Genomic DNA, 21,053 nt, shown 5'->3' with positions numbered 1-21,053 from the left:
TAGATGCAGGCTGTATCATCAAACCTGGATCATGTGACATGTCCTTACCCGCCCTTATCTTCCAGGGGGAGATAAGGGTCGTACCTTACCTTGTCGTCTGGTTAAAAGTTAACATGTAAATTTTGTTGAGTGTTGTTGAGTAGTCGTGTGATTAAAATTAGTTCTGATCAATTTGTATCTTGTGCTTTATTGACAACAGTTTTCGTGATCCTGGGCGCATGTTAATTAATTTCTTCAGCCTAAACAAACAGACAAAAAGAACGGCGGAGTTCATCGGTTGTCGTCATTTGAAAATACCCCTGATTGTTATAGTTAAAAAAAAGTATCAATGCAGTGAAAGCCTTTTTAGGATTTCGGATTGCGTCGATAATACGATAATAACTCCCTTGTCATCCCTTGTTTTCTGGTGTAACCCTACACTTGTGTATTTGTCGTCATTCACTTGATGCTCAGTTAATGAATTTATTACAGGTATAATTGGTGGTAGCACCAATCCGAATACCTGAGGAAACTTCCCATGTGGCATTTATTGTGTCGGGGGTAATTATTCAATCTAAATCCAGGTTTGAAGTGAGGTGAAATGTGTGTTATGTAATACGCACGTGGCCAGTCCAGCAAGAGATGAATGATCAGTTGATTTATTTTTTTGTAAATCAGCGGATCGTTCGTAGTCATCAAAGGATTAACAGAAAATACATTGATTGATTAATCACTTTTATTTTGCACGGTGGATATGCCAAAAGTGAGTGTTTACATGTCTAGGTTTACTAAAACAAAGGGAATACACTCATATCATGGCGTGAAGTGCCGATGTAAAAACAACATATTTTGTTCAAAGGTTTAACCGATAATATATTGATTCATTGCTCAATGGAATTTTTAAGGAACCGTGGACGTTATGAAAATAGTTGTCACGTGGGCTTTCTCAGCCGACCTTTCAGACTTTACGTCTATGTGAAACACGCGAAACAATCTAAGTGATCAGTTGAGAAACGAACACGGGTTATAATATCCCGAAACGATATATATATTTAAAAAATTTTTTTACAGAGACACGTGACATCGAATACATTTCAGCTACAGCTACAGACGTTTGGGATGTTGTTCCTTTGTGTGTATATTCACGGATACATTCCTCGAACAAGGAAGCTGCCTAAAACTATACACATAAATTTGGTAGGTTGTAATTAAGATATTCGCATTTTGTTTTCCTTCATTTGCAGTAGCACTGGACAGATTGGTTGGAAAATTCTTCGATGCACGATAGACGTTGTTTTCACAAGTCTTTTCCTTTGCATATTACAGCCAATTTGTAAAATGTGATTCTCTCAGGCAATTTATAAAATGTGTAAATATTTCAGTCATTTTGGCTGAAAAATCTGTCCATTTCTTTAACAGATTATCCAAAATTGATTAAGACGACCAATAGGGCCTAAAAACATCACAACAGATTATTATGTTGGATTAGAAGCCAAACAATATAGAAATGTACTTTTCAGTCTCTTGGTAACATTTTGAGTCTCTTGGTGATGATATTAAACATAAAAAATGTTTGGAATTCGTTGTCATGATAATACAGATGGACATATTTTTAACTGAATCTTCAGGCTTCAGGAGAAATATTTACTTTGTGTTGCAAGTCAAAAAAGTGTAAACGAAAATCGCACACTTACCAAGCAAGTGTCTTATCAAAACTTCGTCACCATTACCGATGCTACCCACAAGATACCTAATTTTCCTTATCATTTCCAAAACTGTATTTAATTTTGTTGATTAATGTGACCATACGCCCTTATACTATATCAATAAAAGTGACAAATGCTCTTACGAATTGCGCAGCACAGGTTGCGAACTAGTCTAGGTTTCTGCCTTATCATCCGGGTACCCACGGGAAAAAAACAATAACAAGGCAACAACCAGTCCCGGGGAATTGCTTTAGATCAGTGCCCCATTAAAACAATACAAACAAACAAAAAACACCATAAAAAATGCGTACAATTACATTAAATAATTACTTATTATTTGCATAGTGAAATATGTATATCCTTCAAATGTTAGATCTGCAGCTCCTATATATTGATAAATGACAGTCATATCCAAATATGCGAAGTTGTGAATTTCCGTGTGTTGGTTCGCCAGGGGCAAATGTGTGTGGTATGCGAAGACGTTTAATGTTTTAGAGTTACCTCCCATTTCGATCCACGATGGCTGCCAGGAATCCCGGAGTTGAATTCGGTCAGTAATCAATCTGTCTGTGTCGTTGAATAATTAGGGATTCGTTGTACATTTTATGTGAAAGTTCAACAAATTGTTGTCTGGCATTGACAATGCAAAAGTATTTTGCATAAATTAGAGAGAAATGAAGGATTCACGAGATATGGGAACGACCCTGACCTAAGTAGACCAAGTCCCTACAGCTGGGGTCTGGTATATGGGTTAAGCACATCTACACAACCAAATCTTGTGACACACAGGCCTATATCTGATAGTTTTGTATCTTTGGAACACCGCAACAGAGGAACGCGGTATGAGTTTCACTTGTCAAACCCCATACTTGTACTCGTGGATCAGTATTTGGATGTGTAGGTGTTGACCCTTATGCTTGTCAGTTTGTTTACTGTTTCCTTTTACGCAGATCATTCATGAAGATGAAAAAATACAGATCTATACACGTGTCAGGGACAGTTATTAAATGTGTGTGTGTGTGAGAGAGAGAGAGAGAGGGGGGGGGGGGGGGGGGGGGACAAAACATTTGGGGGACTCGGAGGCACAAAATTAATACGCATGGTAAAGTTGGCATGAATTGGTTTTTGAATAAGTGCATCATGCATGTTTTGACGACTCTTTAAACACATAATATCCAGGGATTCGATTGTAAAATAATACAAAAATTACACAAAGAATTTTCAGAAAACTACTAGGCTGCCCAACCGCCCTTGAATAGACAACAATGCTACCTATTATGCTGAATAAAAATTAAATACAGACCATAAATCAATGTTTGGATTAGTCGGAATTTATCATGAAAAAATCAAATCATCGTTTAGAGCACAGGGGTTTCTATTATATTCACAACACACAGTAAATTATAGTCACATGATGTTTTATGCAACGCACACAAGAATTTGTCAGATAATACTTGGAACCAAGGTAACGTGTCAATGAAAAATGTAGGCTGATATTAAAGGTGTGTTTTTTGTTAACAGATACTAGTACTGTTGTAGCTATGTTCTGGAATCATAAATCAAAGAGAAAAATGACCAAACAATTTTAACATGCAAAAAACTTACAAAAAACTCAGATGCAATATACACATATTTGGATGTAACATGATCACTACACCAACAATCTAATCTGCCCTCTGCCCTGGCTGCATTACAAGTCATTTGAAGAACTGCATTGATGATCATGTGGCTATGTGTGTGATGAATGGTGTGAGGGTCAAAGTGTGGTGCATTGTCAAAGTCAAAGTCTGATTCTGAATCTTCGTCATACTCTGACTAAAACCCACTTTTCCTCTTTATGAATGTCAGCAATTTATGATCAGCTTTATATCAGCCTCATCGTTTATGAGGAGACACAGGTTGAAGATTAACCACGCTCATGTCAAATTGAATCAGAATGGCAGACCTGCCCTAAAGCACAAGATGCAGATGACCATTCTGTCTATTTGCAATCTATAAAGCAACTCAACAACTTTTCAGGCCATGTGCATCATTTCAAAGACTCATGGACAGGGAGGGGGGTGAAAATATGTGAAGAGAATCTGACTGAAAACTATTACTGTGGGTGGTGAGGTAAGCTAGTGGTTAAAGCATTCCCTTGTCAAGCTAAAGGCCTGGTTTTGATTTCTGATGATCACAGCTCATATATTGCTGGGATATTGCTGAAAGTTATGTATAACCTCACTCATTCGCCTACTCACTTACTCTATTGTAATGAGCACCACCTCTGTAGCCTAGTGGTAGAGTGTCTGCCTGGAGAGCGGAAAGTCTGGGATTAGATCCCCGCTGCATCATACCAAAAGAGACCCGTGAAGATCCAGGGTAGAATAGGTCTTCAGCAACCCATGCTTGCCGTGAAAGGCGACTATGCTTGTTGTAAAAGGCGACTAATGGGATCGGGTGGTCAGGCTCGCTGACTTGATTGATGCATGTCATCGATTGAAAAAGCGTGGATCGTTGTTCATGATGTAAATCACTGGATTGTCTGGTCCAGACTCGATTATTTACAGACCGCCGTCAAATGGCTGGAATAATGCCACGTAAAACAACAAACCAATAAACAATAAACATACCAAAAGACGTTAAAAGATGGTACTTGTTGTTACCCTGTCTGGCGCTCGGCATTATGTGGCTAAAACAAGGACTGGTCGGCTGGGAGTCAGTATACTTTGTCTGAGTGGGGTATTCATGTTAAACTGCGGCATGGTATCTCAGTGGACTAGCGCTATAAAATCAGCATTAGTAAGGACGAGCGACGCACGCACAGCACGCACACATGTTGCTATATAAGTGCAATTATCTTGAATGTGACCTAAAACCCCATTTCGGGCGGGCTGGTAGCCTAGTGGTTAAAGTGTTCGCTCGGCACGCCGAAGACCCGGGTTTGATTCCCGACATGGGTACAATGTGTGAAGCCCATTTCTGGTGTCCCCCGCCGTGATATTGCTGGAATATTGCTAAAAGCGGCGTAAACCCATACTCACTCACTCACTCACTGAAACCCTATTTCACCTCACCTATTGTAATGAATGTTTGCTTCTCCGTAGATGAGAGCTGGTTTCAGAATGTCAACATTAACCTGGCAGCTGTGAAGCGTCGGGCAGACACTCTGGGCACACGGAGGACAGTGAAGAAACAATGGCAGGTTGGTGATATGTTAGTAATATAAATCATTGCTTTCTACAAATGGACTCTGTAGTGGTATCCTGTTTCAAGTGGGAATTTGGGACTGGGCGTTCCAGTGATCTAAAACGCAGTAACTAACTTTGCAGACTTGTGTCTCTTATATGATCTTCCCGGATCAACTAGTATGGAATATGATGCTTGATAGTTTTTACCAAAGCCACTGGTTTAACCAAAGTGGCAAATGTGTGCAACAGGGCTTGAAAAATCTGCTCGTCTGTTCGTATTGACAAGTGGCAGCATGTGCAGGGCGAGAAAATTTGAACAAACGCTCGTCCTACCGAGCGAGTACATATTTTAATCATATTCAATTCATCTCTAATCGTTTTCAATAAAATATGCAGGATAACCTAAAATTAAATGAGAGTTTATCTTTTCAGCATAAACTCTCATTTAGTTCTTGAATTTTTGAAAGAAATTGAATTAATTGATAAATTTTGATGTAGAAAGTTATATATATTATAAATTGGTAGTATATGATTATGAACTGCAATTATTAGAGGCTGAACCCAGATGGGGGTTGAAGTGGCATAAAATTATTGTCTCCCTGAGAGGGTATGTAAGCCCACGTATGTAAGTATTTTATATATACCAGTGTTTTAATCGTAGAATATGTGTTTGTTTTAATCTTTGGCTAACCTTCTCAATAATCACCAGTGACAAAAGGGATGGTGTCAATCCTGCTGGGGTCCATGCAGGTAGCAAAGGTACTGTAAGTCCCCATGGTCCCCAGTATGGTGGCCTACCTTTAGTTGCTGGTGATATTTAGCCCACTTTTATATTGTGTTGTGAATAGTTAAGTTTTATGGTCATTTACTAGTTTCAAACCTACATCTGTGATTATCTCTCTGTTTTCATCTCTCACACATACTGCTTAATAACAAGAAATACATAGTTGCTCGTATCATAAATTGGCGACATACTTGGCCACAGTCTATTACAGAAATAAACTGGAAGTGCGTTTGCGCAGCAGGCATTGAAAGGGAGACAACTATATTTATGATGTTTCTAGTAAGCGACTCGTTACTGACGCTCAAGTGTCAAAGCGATACTGAACAGTTGATGAATGAATATGTGAGGGAAGTTTTAAATCGGGCGTGGTGTGGTTGATGAGAAAAAACATGATTTTATTAACAAACAGGCTGAAAAAAGGAAAATTTCTCATAAACAGTAATGAGTATGACTGTAAACAAAGAAAACAAGCTGTGGAAGATGCATGATTGGGCGAGTTTGAATGGGCAGAGATGATTGAGACTGTATGTTGTACTGTCTGCTGTAAATAATAACGCAGAACAGAAAATCTCCCCTGGTCCAAAAGCAATGAGATTTTGGGGCGTGTGATGAGATTTTTCTAATTTTCAGAGATATTTCATTTTCACACAGTGAAAACTGTTGTTGATTTTTGGTATTTATGGCTAGAATTATGTTGCAATTAATGTTACTAGATACTGATTAAATAGATATATCCTCAGATATCCAATTTGTGAACATTATTATTCCACTGCAAATATTTAAAAATATAAGCATTAGCACTGATTAGTATGAAAAGAAAATTACATTTGTATTTATGTTTCTGTTCATTGTCGACTTCCAGAGGAATTATTCACTAGGACAATTATGGATAGTTTAGGAAGCGTGTTTACCACCATCAGCTGTTCATGTCATTGGCATGCAGGAGACAACAATCTGGAGTTATCACATTTCGAGGTCTTTGGTAATTTAATATATTAAAAGTAATGACCGGAAATAGCGACTGTTGTAAACATGGTAAATGGTGTTACAGTTTGTTGGCGAAAATATGTTATTTACATTCCAGAATGAAATGAAACACGATGCTTTCACCAATTTTGATGTCTATTTCCATCTGTAGTGTGTAATGTATTGAAGGAACAATTATTGAATTTTCAATTAATTAGAAGTGATAGTTTATTGTTCCTAGTTCACTCTTTTGCTTAATTAGCAACAATTACCCCTTTTTTTTCCCACAGAAGGCAGCGTGTTTGCCATGAGCAGCAGCCAGAAAATGTTTACAAGTAACCCAAAGTTGAAAAGACTGTTGACATTCACAATGTTTTTGAGTTACATTTGAATGACAAAGTCACAGTTTTCATAAACAAATCTGGAAGCAAACCTATCGTAGCATATTTTAAAAACTCTAAATCCGTCTTACCGTTTGGCCACTAGAAATATTTCAAATGTTTTTTTACTTTTATTGGTACGGAAGATAATATTGAGCAATTGCAAAAAATATTGAAAGATGTACATGATTTTCAATGGCGCTGATGGAATGTTGATGCAATATCTATGACAACTATGCGAGAATATCGCAGAATTGCGGTCTAAGTCAATCCCTGTACAACATGTGAAGCTTATTTCTGGTGCCCCTTGCTGTGATATTGCTGGATTATTGCTAAAAGTGGTGTAAAACCTTACTCACTTACTTAAATTCTGTGATGTATTGCTCAAGACATTGACTCTGAAATAGAAAAGAGATGCGAGACAATGTGGTCAGAATAATGTGGTCACTAGTTTTGAGCCCCTGTGTGGATTCTGGTACGAATTTCTCCCCAGCAGTGTTGGTTGTAAGAGGTGACTAAAGGATCAGGAAGTCAGACTCTGTGACTTGGTTTATTGGGTGGCATCGGATCTCGACAGCGTTCATCGCTGCTCATAATATTACCGGTAATCACTTGATCATCTGGTCCTGACTTCATTACTAAAAGTTTGCTGACATCTAGTTGGATTATTGCTGAGTGTGGCGTTAAACAACAAGCAATACATCAGGGTTTCTGCGACTCACAGCTGTGCGTCCAGTGTGCACAGATATAGAGAATGGACACAGAAAAAGATTCACTGCGTCTCTAGGGACGCACAATAATATTCGTTGTACCTACAGCGCATCAAGAGCAGTTATGGGTGTCTGTTATTTCATCCATCAATCATGACCACTGTCCACATGATCTTTGATTCATTCCTCTTTCTAAAGAAATTATCAACATGTTGAGTACTTTACACCATTTCATTACTTTACAGGACTCTCATATTGCCTGCAAGGACACCTAATAAAGAAATAAACGACAAGTGGTCGTTGTTATCGTACAATAAAACTCTATTGGGAGAATAAATCATGAGGGCAGCTCTGAGTGGTTTATTCTCCCTGCAGTGTTTTATTTTATGATAAACAACAACCATGAGTCATTATTTCTTATATGAGCTTTCAGCATTTGTATAGCCTTTTTAAGAATGTCAATAACTTGTATAAGCTTTAAAACATTTACCAGTTTTTAAATAATGATGACTCCCCGAATACAATCTGACCCCAGCAATGTGGGACTACTTCTTTTTATGTACAGGTGGGTTAAATTTGGTATTCTCACAACATTCTCATCAATTATCTGCACCATTTCTCCCAATACCGGTTGTCATATTCCTCCCACTTTTGGATGTGATCGTTCGGCCATTGTGTTCATCTGGGCTGTCCAGCTAGATCTATGGGGAGCAACTCAATAGGCATGTCCCTCTTTAAAATAATGTCATCCAATTTACGATGTCACGAAGTTGAGAGCGTGTGTTCGAATCTTCAGAAATGACGCCATGATAGAACAATGTCTTATTGTGAAATAAACCATGCTTCGTTCGTCATTGTTCATGTTGTTCTTTGCGATTTATTATCTTATATAATTATTTATTGGACTCCCTGGACTCAGTCAAGGTGAAAAGAAGTTTTGAGAGAGTTCATTATGGTTTTGCTTCCTGCTTAGAATTTGCTACAAATCAATCAGATATGTCTATTTTTCTTCAAGGCTGCATGGCTGTTGCGGGCAGTCACCTGTATCGATCTGACAACATTGGCTGGGGATGACACGCCAGCCAACGTGTCACGGTTATGTTTCAAAGCCCGACAACCGATCCGAGAGGACCTGCTGAAAGCAATGGACATGTTGGACAAAGGCATCACTGTCGGGGCAGTCTGTGTGTACGCCAACAGAGTGTCCGACTGTGCGGCTGTGCTCAAGAAGTCCAATGCTAAACAGATCCCTATTGCATCAGGTAGGAAGCTGGTGACATCGAGTTTGCTGAAAATGTTTAAGAAATAATGTTATTTACGTTTTTTGCCTTCCTAAGTCATTTGACACAAAAGGTTTTGAGAGACTGCTGGGTGCTTTATCAAAAGGGCAAGATGGCCCTCTGAAAATATTTGATGGCCTAACTTAAATGACTTCTGACTCGAACAGAGGAAGCCTTTAGATCAAAAATATCATTTTGAGGAAATCATCAGTCTATCTAAAAAATGTCCTAAATTATCCAGGTCATAATCAAAAATAAGAATTATGCCTGTGTTTACCAGCAGTGAATGGGTACCCGGTAGGATGAGATGGTAATGTGACTGTTAACTTTCTAGGGCCTCACAGGCTGCTTGTGTTGTTTTCTTTCCCGGGAGATGAGAATGAAAATGAAGTGCCCATTAATAATAATAATAATAATAATAATAAAAATAATTATAATACTACTACTACTACTAATAATAATGATATGCAACCCTAGCTTCATTCCGGAAGTTATGTCTCCATTTCTCCTACCTCTGAACTTGTTAATCGTCACGATATGGCTGAAATATTGCCGATGTGACGTTAAACTTTAACTCTCTCACTCTGACCTTGTGAAGAATGTCTCCAGCTCCTCCTCATGGTTAGTGCAACTTGTCATGTCAGGCAGTTGTGTCAGTGTTATCATCTCCAGGCTGACATTATCATTTAAATTAGTCCAGTCTGAACTGATTCTTTGTTTTCCTCCCCGTCTAGTTGCCACTGGGTTCCCCACGGGACAGGTGCCCCTGAAGACGAGGCTGGAGGAGATCGGAATAGCTGTAGCAGATGGAGCCTCCGAGATAGACATCGTCATCAACAGGCACTATGCACTCACAGGCAACTGGAAAGGTGTGTAACTATGATTTACAGGTCTGGAGACTAGACATTAATCATCCCTGTGGAAGTGTTAAGCTGACTGAATCAGGTAGTCAGGCTCGCTGACTTGGTTGATGCATGCCATCATATTTCAATTGTGTAGATCGATGCTCATGATGTCAATCACTTGATTGTCTGGTCCAGACTTGATTAGCTATGTAACACTGTCATAAACACAACAAACAAACAAACTAAGGCCTTGACAGCAAGTTCTAAGCATAGGTCAAGGTCATACAAAAATGAGAAGCACTTACTGTAGGTCAATGAGACTTGGTACATGTCACCCATTGGGCAGGGCCTTATTGGAAATGGTGAGGTCAAGGTCGCAGTTACAGGTAAGGTGATTAGTAAAATATGCTTTTTGACTATGCCTTTCCATATTATTGTAGTGTTTTTTTAATTTGAATACTGTACATACGACGTGTGACAGGTGATGGCAATGTTTTGACAACAAAAGGTCACAGTAACCTTCTAGTGAGAAACGTGAGCCACTTTGAATTCCCCCCACATGACATATTTGGTTATTTGCTGTACGGCTGCATTTAACTGACACTGAATGTCTAATTCACACTTAAGACCATACATTATATAATCAGTGTAAGTCTGCCAAGACCAGTTATATTTCCTTGTACACTATCACTTTTGCCATTATTAACACTACTCTGTAGCTGATTTTTTGTGCCGACTAGTAAAAATAACAATTATTTCTTTTCTCAGGTATTTACGAAGAGGTGAAGCTGATGAGGGAGGCTTGTGGGGAGGCTCACATGAAGACGATCTTGGCCACCGGGGAGCTGGGGTCGATGGTGAATGTGTACAAGGCCAGCATGGTGTGCATGATGGCAGGTGAGTGTGTGGAGGGGGAGGCTTGTGAGTGGGTGGTGTGAAGGGGTGGGGAGGCTTGTGAGTGGGTGGTGTGGAGGGGGAGGCTTGTGAGTGGGTGGCATGTAGGGGCTGGGGAAGCTTGTGAGGGATGGTGTGAAGGGGAGGCTTGTGAATGGGTGGAGGGGGAGGCTTGTGAGTGGGTGTAGGGGGAGGCTTGTGAGTGGGTGGAGGGGGAGGCTTGTGAGTGGGTGGAGGGGGAGGCTTGTGAGGGGTGGTGTGGAGGGGAGGCTTGTGAGGGGTGGTGTGAAGGGGAGGCTTGTGAATAAGTGGAGGGGGAGGCTTGTGAGTGGGTGGAGGGGGAGGCTTGTGAGTGGGTGGAGGGGGAGGCTTGTGAGTGGGTGGAGGGGAGGCTTGTGAGTGGTCGGTGTGGAGGGGGAGGCTTGTGAGTTGGTGGAGGGGGGGGGCTTGTGAGTGGGTGGAGGGAGAGGCTTGTGAGTGAGTGGTGTGGAGGGACTGGGACAGGCTTGTGAGTGGGTGGTGTGGAGGGGAGGCTTGTGAGTAGTTGGTGTGGAGGGGGATGGGGGAGGCTTGTGAGGGGTGGTTTTGAGGGGGATGGGGGAGGCTTGTGAGGGATGGGGGAGGCATGCGAGGGGTGGTGTGGAGGGGGATGGGGGAGGCTTGTGAGAGGGTGGTGTGGAGGATGCTGGGCGAGGTTTGTAAGGCAGTGGTGTGGATGGGGCTGGGGGAGGCTTGTGAGTGGGTGGTGTGGAGGGGAGGCTTGTGAGTGGGTGGTGTGGAGGGGAGGCTTGTGCATGGGTGGTGTGGAGGGGTGGGGAGGCTTGTGTGTGGGTGGTGTGGAGGGGAGGCTTGTGAGTGGATGGTGTGGAGGGGGGAGGCTTGTGAGTGGGTAGTGTGGAGGGGTATGGGGGAGGCTTGTGAGTGGTTGGTGTGGTGGGGGATGGGGGAGGCTTGCGAGGGGTTGTGTGGAGGGGGCTGGGGAAGGCTTGTGCGAGGGTGGTGTGGAGGATGCTGGGCGAGGTTTGTGAGGCAGTAGTGTGGATGGGGCTGGGGGAGGCTTGTGAGTGGGTGGTGTGGAGGGGAGGCTTGTGAGTGGGTGGTGTGGAGGGGTGGGGAGGCTTGTGAGTGGGTGGTGTGGAGGGGTGGGGAGGCTTGTGAGTGGGTGGTGTGGAGGGGTGGGGAGGCTTGTGAGTGGGTGGTGTGGAGGGGGAGAGGTTTGTGAGTGAATGGTGTGGAGGGGCTGGGGTAGGCTTGTGAGTGGGTGGTGTTGAGGGGGAGGCTTGTGAGGGGGTGGTGTGGAGGGGGATGGGGAGGCTTGTGAAGGGGTGGTGTGGAGGGGGATGGGGGCATCTTCCCAATGCAAAGGAGTTACCTGATTTTAAATGTCCAGTTTCAACCCTTGCTGAACTAGGCTGCAATTATGGAGTTATATTTTGACTGGACTAACCATGGTAACAAGTCTATGCATAGACCAAAATCAAAATCACATAACGAAATCGACTTCTGGCTCTCAAACAAAATCACCAAGATCCACATAAATATTGGGTGAAGTGTTTATGTTGAATAGTGAGAAGTTGATGTCTGTGCAGGTGCTGACTTCATCAAGACATCGACTGGGAAGGAGGGAGTGAACGCAACATTCCCCGTTGCGCTGGTGATGGTGAGAGCCATACGGGAGTACCACCAGAGGACCAGCTTTAAGGTACAACACAATACAACATGGTACCATCAACACTGTACAATATGGTGCCATCAACACTGTACAACATGGTACCCTGTCAACACTGTACAACATTACCCTGTCAATACAATACAACATGGTACCATCAACACTGTACAACATGGTACCATCAACACTGTACAACATGGTACCATCAACACTGTACAACATGGTGCCCTGTCAACACTGAACAACGTGGTACCATCAACACTTTACAATATGGTACCCTGTCAACACTGTACAACATTACCCTGTCAATACAATACAACATGGTACCATCAACACTGTACAATATGGTGCCATCAACACTGTACAACATGGTACCCTTTAAACACTGTACAACATTACCCTGTCAACACAATACAACATGGTACCATCAACACTGTACAACATGGTACCATCAACACTGTACAACATGGTGCCCTGTCAACACTGTACAACATGGTACCATCAACACTGTACAACATGGTACCATCAACACTGTACAACATGGTGCCCTGTCAACACTGTACAACATGGTACCCTGTAAACACTGTACAACATTACCCTGTCAACACAATACAACATGGTACCATCAACACTGTACAACATGGTACCATCAACACTGTACAACATGGTGCCCTGTCAACACTGAACAACGTGGTACCATCAACACTGTACAACATGGTGCCCTGTCAACACTGTACAACATGGTACCATCAACACTGTACAACATGGTGCCCTGTCAACACTGTACAACATGGTGCCCTGTCAACACTGTACAACATGGTACCATCAACACTGTACAACATGGTACCATCAACACTGTACAACATGGTGCCCTGTCAACACTGTACAACATGGTACCCTGTCAACACTGTACAACATGGTACCCTGTCAACACTGTACAACATGGTACCATCAACACTGTACAACATGGTACCATCAACACTGTACAACATGGTACCCTGTCAACACTGTACAACATGGTACCATCAACACTGTACAATATGGTGCCATCAACACTGTACAACATGGTGCCCTGTCAACACTGTACAACATGGTACCCTGTCAACACTGTACAACATGGTACCCTGTCAACACTGTACAACATGGTACCATCAACACTGTACAACATTCTAGAACCATCGTAAAATTGACCAATTGACCTTCAAGTAACCTTTCAATTTCATGTGAGTTATCAGCAACAATTATTTCCTATTTATTTACGATGTATTCTATATGCCGAAATATTTCTATGCGGTCTCAGCAGATCACTTATATAGCGATGAACATGCACGTGTGTGTGTGGCTGCTTGTACTTGTCCGGGCTAATGCCGAGGTTATAGTGCTAGCCCACTGAGATACCATGCCTCAGTTTAACATGAATACCCCACTCAGACACAGTATATTGACTCCCAGCCGACCAGTCCTTGTTTTAGCCACATAATGCCGAGCGCCAAACAGGGTAAGTTCCATCTTTTAACATCTATTGGTATGACATGGCCTGGGATCAAACCCCAGACCTTCCGCTCTCAGGATGGATGCCCTTCCACTAGATCACAGAGGCGGTCATGGTGCTGAACAAGTATAAGGGGAACAGACTTTGCATCACAAACACCTACAATCTGTCAATCTCCTTAAAATCAGATCTTAGTTCTCGCTATCGCTTAACAAAGATCTGAGAACATCCAATTACGGGCCACGACCTTTCATCTGACCAATCAAAGCGTCGCTTACCAGATCATGAAAGTGACAGTCGGAATGTCTTTTCTAATTATGCAAACTCGAAAATGTTAACATGAGATATTACAGCCCCTACGACTGATAACATCAAAATAATCGTCTATCTCTCACTTCCGTGGGATAAACATTTGAACGGAGGAGGCTATGCACAGTACGTGGGAAGCACTGCCTTACAATCTCAACCATATATTAGACATTCCGGAATGTTTGATCAATGTTCAAAATTTTAATCGTGAACTGTGTCAACATAGCTTTCAAGCGTGGTCTGAAATGGAAGTCGCCAGGTCGAAACAAGTGCCATAAAGCTCAAGAATGCTGCTTTCTAATTGGCTGATGTCGACTTCTTGTTAGTCCTTTCAGTGGTCAGTCAAAGTCGCGAAAGGTCGTTCTGATGTGATCCGTAATGGGATGTCCTCAGATCTTTGTTTAGCGGCAGCGAGAACTTAGACCTGATTTTAATGAGATTGATAATGGTAATACCACTACCCTGATACTACTGTCCTTCCACTACCTTGCGTAAGACTTACCTGGTGAGATATATGCAAAATCTAGTAATCAAATGCTTAAGCTTTTTCACGGCCTGACACTGTCACAGACAATAAGGCAACAGGTTAATATTCTGCAATTTTCAAAAGTGTAAATAAATGTATACTAAATGTGTATTATTAAGGGACACAACTCTGTCATGTTTACATCCAGTAATTGTCACACTCCATGAGACAGCAGGTTAATTTTCTGCAGTTTTCATAAGGGTAAATATGGAATTATACCAAATGTATCTTATCAAGGGACACAACTCTGTCATGTTTACAGCCATTAATTGTCACAGTCCATGAGACAGCAGGTTAATTTTCTGCAGTTTTCATAGGAGTAAATATTGAATTATACCAAATGATATGAAGGGACACAACTCTGTAGAGTGTAATGTCAGGAATGAAGCTTGTACAAGCCATCTAGTCATGCTGTAGGCCCACATATCATTTGGTCAAGGTTAATGTTAACAGGTCAAGGGAAGTAATTCTGTTACTACTACTTTGGCAGCTTCTATATCTTCTGAATAGCTTCAGTCTTAACAATTGTTTTTGGTATTTAGCAGCACAATGTTGTTCAAAACTTGTGTTTGAATTTTTAAGGGCATAAAACAAGGACTGGTCGGCTCACAGTCAGTGTACTGTGTCTGAGTGAGGTATTCATGTTAAACTGCGGGTATTGTATTTTGTGGACTAGCACCAACAAATCGGCATTAAGCCAGACTAGTACAAGCAGCCACACAAACACCTAGCTGTTTCTCACCTCAGGTCTGAACCGTGAAGATCCGGGATAGAATAGGTCTTCAGCAACCCATGCTTGCCGTAAAAGGCGACTATGCTTGTCGTAAGAGGCGACTAACAGGATCGGGTGGTCAGGCTCGCTGACTAGTTGATTCATGTCATCGATCCCAATTGCTTGGATTGATGCTCATGATATCAATCACTGGATTGTCTGCTCCAGACTCGATTATTTACAGACCGCCATCATATAGCTCGAATAGTGCTGAGTGGGGCGTGAAACAACAAACAAACAAACAAACCTCAGGTCTCAACATGTCAACTATATTAACCCCGGATGTTGTATGATCACAGGTCGGGTTCAAACCTGCAGGGGGGATCCGGACAGCCAAAGATTCGTGTACCTGGCTCTCAATGATGAAGGAGGAACTGGGAGATGATTGGACCAAACCAAATCTGTTCCGTATCGGCGCCAGCAGTCTGTTGGGGGACATTGAACGGCAGATATTCCACTACGTCACCGGACACTATGCTGCAGCTCATGAGCTGTCAATGGCGTAGGTTTGATGTCAACGAATCACAGATACACACATATAATTATGGTGTTGGTCATTGCCACTGAGATCGCAGTGTGATAGTCAGACGTAAGGACCAGGTATTTCCGAGAATCATTTATATAAACTGGTTTTGCTCAGTTGTTGAGGGTTGGTCAGCCTTAGAAATTTGTTTTTCTTAAGACTGCTTCAGAGGACTTGGGAAACCATATTTCCTTGTCCTGGTGCCCGAGATAAGGCAGGACTGGCAATATACATGATGTAAATGATACATACAACTGATGCTTTGATATGTGTTCAAAGTAACAAAAAAGCTTTTTGCTTTGTATATCATGATGAAACACTTAATATATGCATGTTATCGCAAAGAACACATTTTATTTTGTGATTGTTTTTTTAAAAATGTTTTTCGTCATTATGTATGCTAATGTACTCAAGATTTAACATAAGATCACAGTCTTGAAAAACATGCTTACCATTGCGAATGTATCTTGATAGGAAGCATGTGAAGATACGGGTTAGAATAGGTCTTCAGCAACCCATGCTTGCCGTAAAAGGCAACTATGCTTGTTGTAAAGGGACTAACAGGATCGGGTGGTCAGGCTCGCTGACTTGGTTAACGCTTGTCATCGTATCCCAATTGCGTGGATTGATGCTCATGATGTCAATCACTGGATTGTCTGGTCCAGACTCGATTATTATACAGACCGCCGTCATATAGCTGGAATATTGCTGAGTGCTGCATTTAACAACAACAAAAACAACAAAGGAACAATGCTTATATACTTATCCACTTTTGATAGCGATATTTTTATCTTATGATGATCATGATGCTACACAGAACTGATTCTCATAATACGGAAGTGTATATTTTAATCGAATGACATATCTGATTATTCCTTTTAAAGGTTGAGTATAAACAAGTAAACAAGAAGATTAAGAGTGAAATAATGTTTCTCCAAGATCATAATGAAGTGTACAGAAACCGTTGAAGCGATGTTTAAACAGAGCCCCCCCAGCATTTAAAAATTGTAAATTTTCAAACATATTTTCTGAAACTGACCTTGACAATATGAAAATGTTCATCTCAGGACCTATTGCAGTTTTGAAGGAGCTTCGAACACTGGCTCCCTTGTTTAGTTTGGAAAAAGTATTTCCATAATTCTCAGGAAAATGTATGCAGTTTCGAAAATGGTCAGTAAATGGAGGATATTTGAATCCAGAGTAATGTCATAGTTGTTATGCAGGGACACAGGGAATCAACACAATGTAGGCAGATAGGTGGAGATTTATTTTGGAACAGGATGCACGAGATAAGAGGTTATCTACTGATGTAGAGAGAGCAGGATGGACTTATGGGCTGGTGGACTTGTGGGCTGAAACACTTGCTGTACAGAGTTGCCTCCCTTAGCTGCTAAGAACTGTTTGTTAATTGATGATAAAACGGTTTGTCGTGCTGAAGATGCAGTTTCGATTCCCCACATGGGTAGGTATGAGGAGCCCTTTCATGGTGTCCCCAGCCATAAGGATGAAATTATGCTGACAGTAAAACCCGAACTCACTCACTCACTCCTGGACATTGAGGTTGATGCGAGCCTCTATATGTGTTGACAATACTATGGCTGCCTGGTAGGGACTTCCTCTCTTTGACAGATTTGCCCTCAGTCTTGATAGAAGAGTGTTCATATTGTTTTTCTTGACAGCTGAAGTCAGCAATATCTTTATTATTTAACCATTTGTTATTTTGTTTGGATTGAATGTAGATTACTTGTTTATGGTTTTGTTTTGGTTTTATTCTTATCATCTGTTGTGTGTGTTATGTGTAGGTGTTCATCCAGCCCAGGAAACCCTGTACCAGTTGGAAGTCATGTTTTGTTAAAGATATTGGCTGAGTGAACACCAGTTACATAACTTTTTTTTAAATAACTTCTTTTTTCAAAATGAAGCCATACTTTTTTATTCAATTTGCATGCAGAAATGGGTGTGTAGGATAAATATTTTTCTCAGTTTGTAACTTGTGATTGTGTAGAAAAGACAGAATTAGGACATTAAGATACTACATACTGACCTCAGTAGTTTCAGTGAACACGATCAAGAAGGTAAACTGCATTTAAGGCTGACAAGTAATAGCATTTTAGTCTCTGGCACTGACTTTTGACATGTTGGTTGAGTGTATTCTCTTTACTATTGGGAAAAAATGCCTTTTGTTTTTGTCTCAAATCAGATCATATGCATATGCATTCATTTATTGCAAACCTATATTTCTATTTTGACTAGGCATGAATCACCCTCGAAATATGAAAACTTGCTGTGTCCAGAGTGATTCCTCAGTCTTGTGCTTAGTGTAGAGTCAGGATATATAATGGTATATATATACAGGAAACATGCCTTCATCACTCTAGATCTTGCCATAAGTTGACAAATTAATTGTCATCCTTGTTATTATGTTGATTTGTTTTGTTCATTCTTTTTCTTTTCATATGTATTTTGAGGAAATAAAGACAATTGATATCCAAATTACAAGAGCATATAGCCTATATGACAGTGTATTTGTGTGGGTACAAGCCTGGAATGTTAACACTGACTTGGGCCCCTTTCCTTGAAGCAATCTTTGGTCTAGGAGGATTGTAACTCCCATACATTATCATAGACTTAGAGATAACATTGCCTTGTGGAAATGGCGCCCAGCGGTGCTCTCTTCCATGTGAACCAATCACCAGATTGGCTACCTTCCAGCACCTCTGGTCACTTTGTCAGCAGTTGCATGTAACAATTATTCCAATACCAGAACTAAATAGTGGATGATACAAGATGATAGGTGGCTGAAAATAGTGCATCAGTGTTCTTTTATCTAAATGCTGTACTCTGTTCCCCCATTAAGCAATCTTTGTGCCATAAGTGTATGCTAGTAAATGAGAGTCATGATGCCGTAGACCCGAATCACTTTGTTTTCAGTTCTCGAACTGATCTCATTGCTAAGCCTACAGCAAACCTGTATGGAAGTTCAAGTATAGATTTTGATTGTCCATTATACTAATACAGTCAAGTGTTCTTGTAGTACAAACAGAGTTTTGAGAGATGACCTTTGTAAGCAGTTGTTGTTTACCTACAACCATCAAAGCACTACAGGTGTTCAACACAGACTTCAGCAGGACCCAAGATGAGTGATTGGAACAGAGCCAATCTACTCCCTGACATCCACCCCCACCCCCACTTCCTCCCCCTCCTTATCCTTCTAATGCCAATCACACCACTGTGTGGATGTTGCCTTGTCAGGCTGACGTGGATGTGTATATTATATGTTATTCTGCCATTGTGTGGCAGTTATTAAAGCATTACTTATATAATATGTGTTGATGTGTCTTTATTTTCTGCACAGTGTTTAATCAAAACTGGGTTGGTGAAATGAGCTGGTTGATGGGCCTTCATAATAAACCTGTTAGCGTTCACTAGCCTGCAAGGTCACATCAGAATTCCTTGTAATTACTCAGTAAGTACCCCATCACTTCGAATTTCCAAGATCTTGCAGCCTTAGAAATTCAGGTTAAGACTAGTCCAGACTAGTCCTCAGAAATGATAGCTACGGTAGATCTGCTTGAACAAGATAATAATGATTGCTATGTTTAATTTTTCTGTCAGTTTTATACGTTCCAATTTGTAAAATTATTGAAAAATTGATTCACTGGTTCAGAAGTATAGCCCTCAAATGCTACTACCACCGGATTTTTACTAGTCCTTAATACAAATTAGTAGTCTCAGGCTAGCAGACTAGCATGAATTTCAAAGGCTGGATGGTTTGTAAGTATGCTAGTTTGTTCTCTTGTCACAAATGGTACAATGTGTTAGACTAGTCATGATTTTGCTGTAACATTACTGGAAGTGTAAAATCCTGCCCACACATACCCTCACTCTCAGCAGCTAAAACAGGAGGTGACCACCATGGCCTTTCTGCTCAGACTCTTAAACCTTAGCTCTTAACATGATTAATTAAGATCAGCAAAAGGGCATGACAATTCATTGATTGTTCCCTGCATTGCAATACATTGCCATGATACCAGTGTTGTATTGTGAGGTCATGTATTGATACAATCTGATACAAGTATATTTTAAGGAGATATGTTAACCCTGTGCTAAGTATGTTATATTGTTCTCCTTCGTTCCTTACTATTTAAATGTATTGCAACAAAGTGTATCGTTACAACCCTAGCCAGCATTTTAAAGGTAAACAGCATCAGATCATTGGAAATTTCTCCAAAATGTCTGCCTTTTTTTACCATACCAGAACTGTTAAGGTAATAGAGAGTGGATTACTGCAATATGTGTTCATTCTAGTTAACCATGTAATGATCTGTGATTCCAGGGTTCAAATCCCATATTTGTCCCAATTATGATCCTTGGCCTATCAAAACCGTATCCGGCTCGTGAGTTTTATCAAGCGATAATAAGCGTCTATCCCTCAAACACATTAAACTGCCACACTGCCACATGACTGAAATAATATTGAAAGTGGTGATCCCAACTCACGTGAACATACAGCTTAATTTGTGTGAGGCAGACACATGTTGTGTACTGTAATGTGCTGACAATGTGTGTATCACCAATTTGCCAACAGGACCAGTTTAAGGAATATGGAACACTTAGTTTTTCAGTTCACAGATGGAATTGCTTATTCACATAGCCTAAAATGGTTGCCATCCATTTGTTTGTTCCTCTCTAAATGTCGACCGCCTCCGTGGTCTAGTGGACATCGCACCTTCCAGAGAGTGGAGGGTTTGTGGTTCGAACCCTAGCCATGTCATACCAATAGATGTTAAAAGATGATACTTGTGTCCCTGCCTGGCGCTCCGCCTCCGTGGTCTAGTGGACATCGCACCTTCCAGAGAGTGGAGGGTTTGTGGTTCGAACCCTAGCCATGTCATACCAATAGATGTTAAAAGATGGTACTTGTGTCCCTGCCTGGCGCTCAGCATGAAGGGCTTAACACCAGGGTACCGTTGTAAACAACCTCAGCGCTACGACTGTCTATGGTGAGGTATGGGAGTTACGATCACCTTAACACTAAGATCGCTTTG

At 41.2% G+C, this 21,053-nt stretch overlaps 1 protein-coding gene across 1 annotated transcript; it reads left to right on the top strand.

Moving 5' to 3' along the window:
* The first annotated feature begins 2,130 nt into the window (after nucleotides 1-2,130).
* On the top strand, nucleotides 2,131-19,328 carry LOC124149143 (deoxyribose-phosphate aldolase-like). Its single transcript, XM_046520522.2, has 7 exons — nucleotides 2,131-2,235; nucleotides 4,772-4,869; nucleotides 8,711-8,957; nucleotides 9,710-9,844; nucleotides 10,589-10,717; nucleotides 12,304-12,416; nucleotides 15,782-19,328. Exons 1-7 carry the CDS (start codon nucleotides 2,205-2,207, stop codon nucleotides 15,986-15,988), a joined length of 960 nt encoding a protein of 319 aa, XP_046376478.1. The 5' UTR covers nucleotides 2,131-2,204; the 3' UTR covers nucleotides 15,989-19,328.
* The last annotated feature ends 1,725 nt before the right edge of the window (nucleotides 19,329-21,053 follow it).

The sequence above is a fragment of the Haliotis rufescens genome, unplaced genomic scaffold, assembly GCF_023055435.1.
Source record: "Haliotis rufescens isolate VD_foot unplaced genomic scaffold, xgHalRufe1.0.p SCAF_32, whole genome shotgun sequence".
NCBI classification, from domain to species: domain Eukaryota; kingdom Metazoa; phylum Mollusca; class Gastropoda; order Lepetellida; family Haliotidae; genus Haliotis; species Haliotis rufescens.
This window is presented reverse-complemented; position numbering and strand designations above follow the sequence as displayed.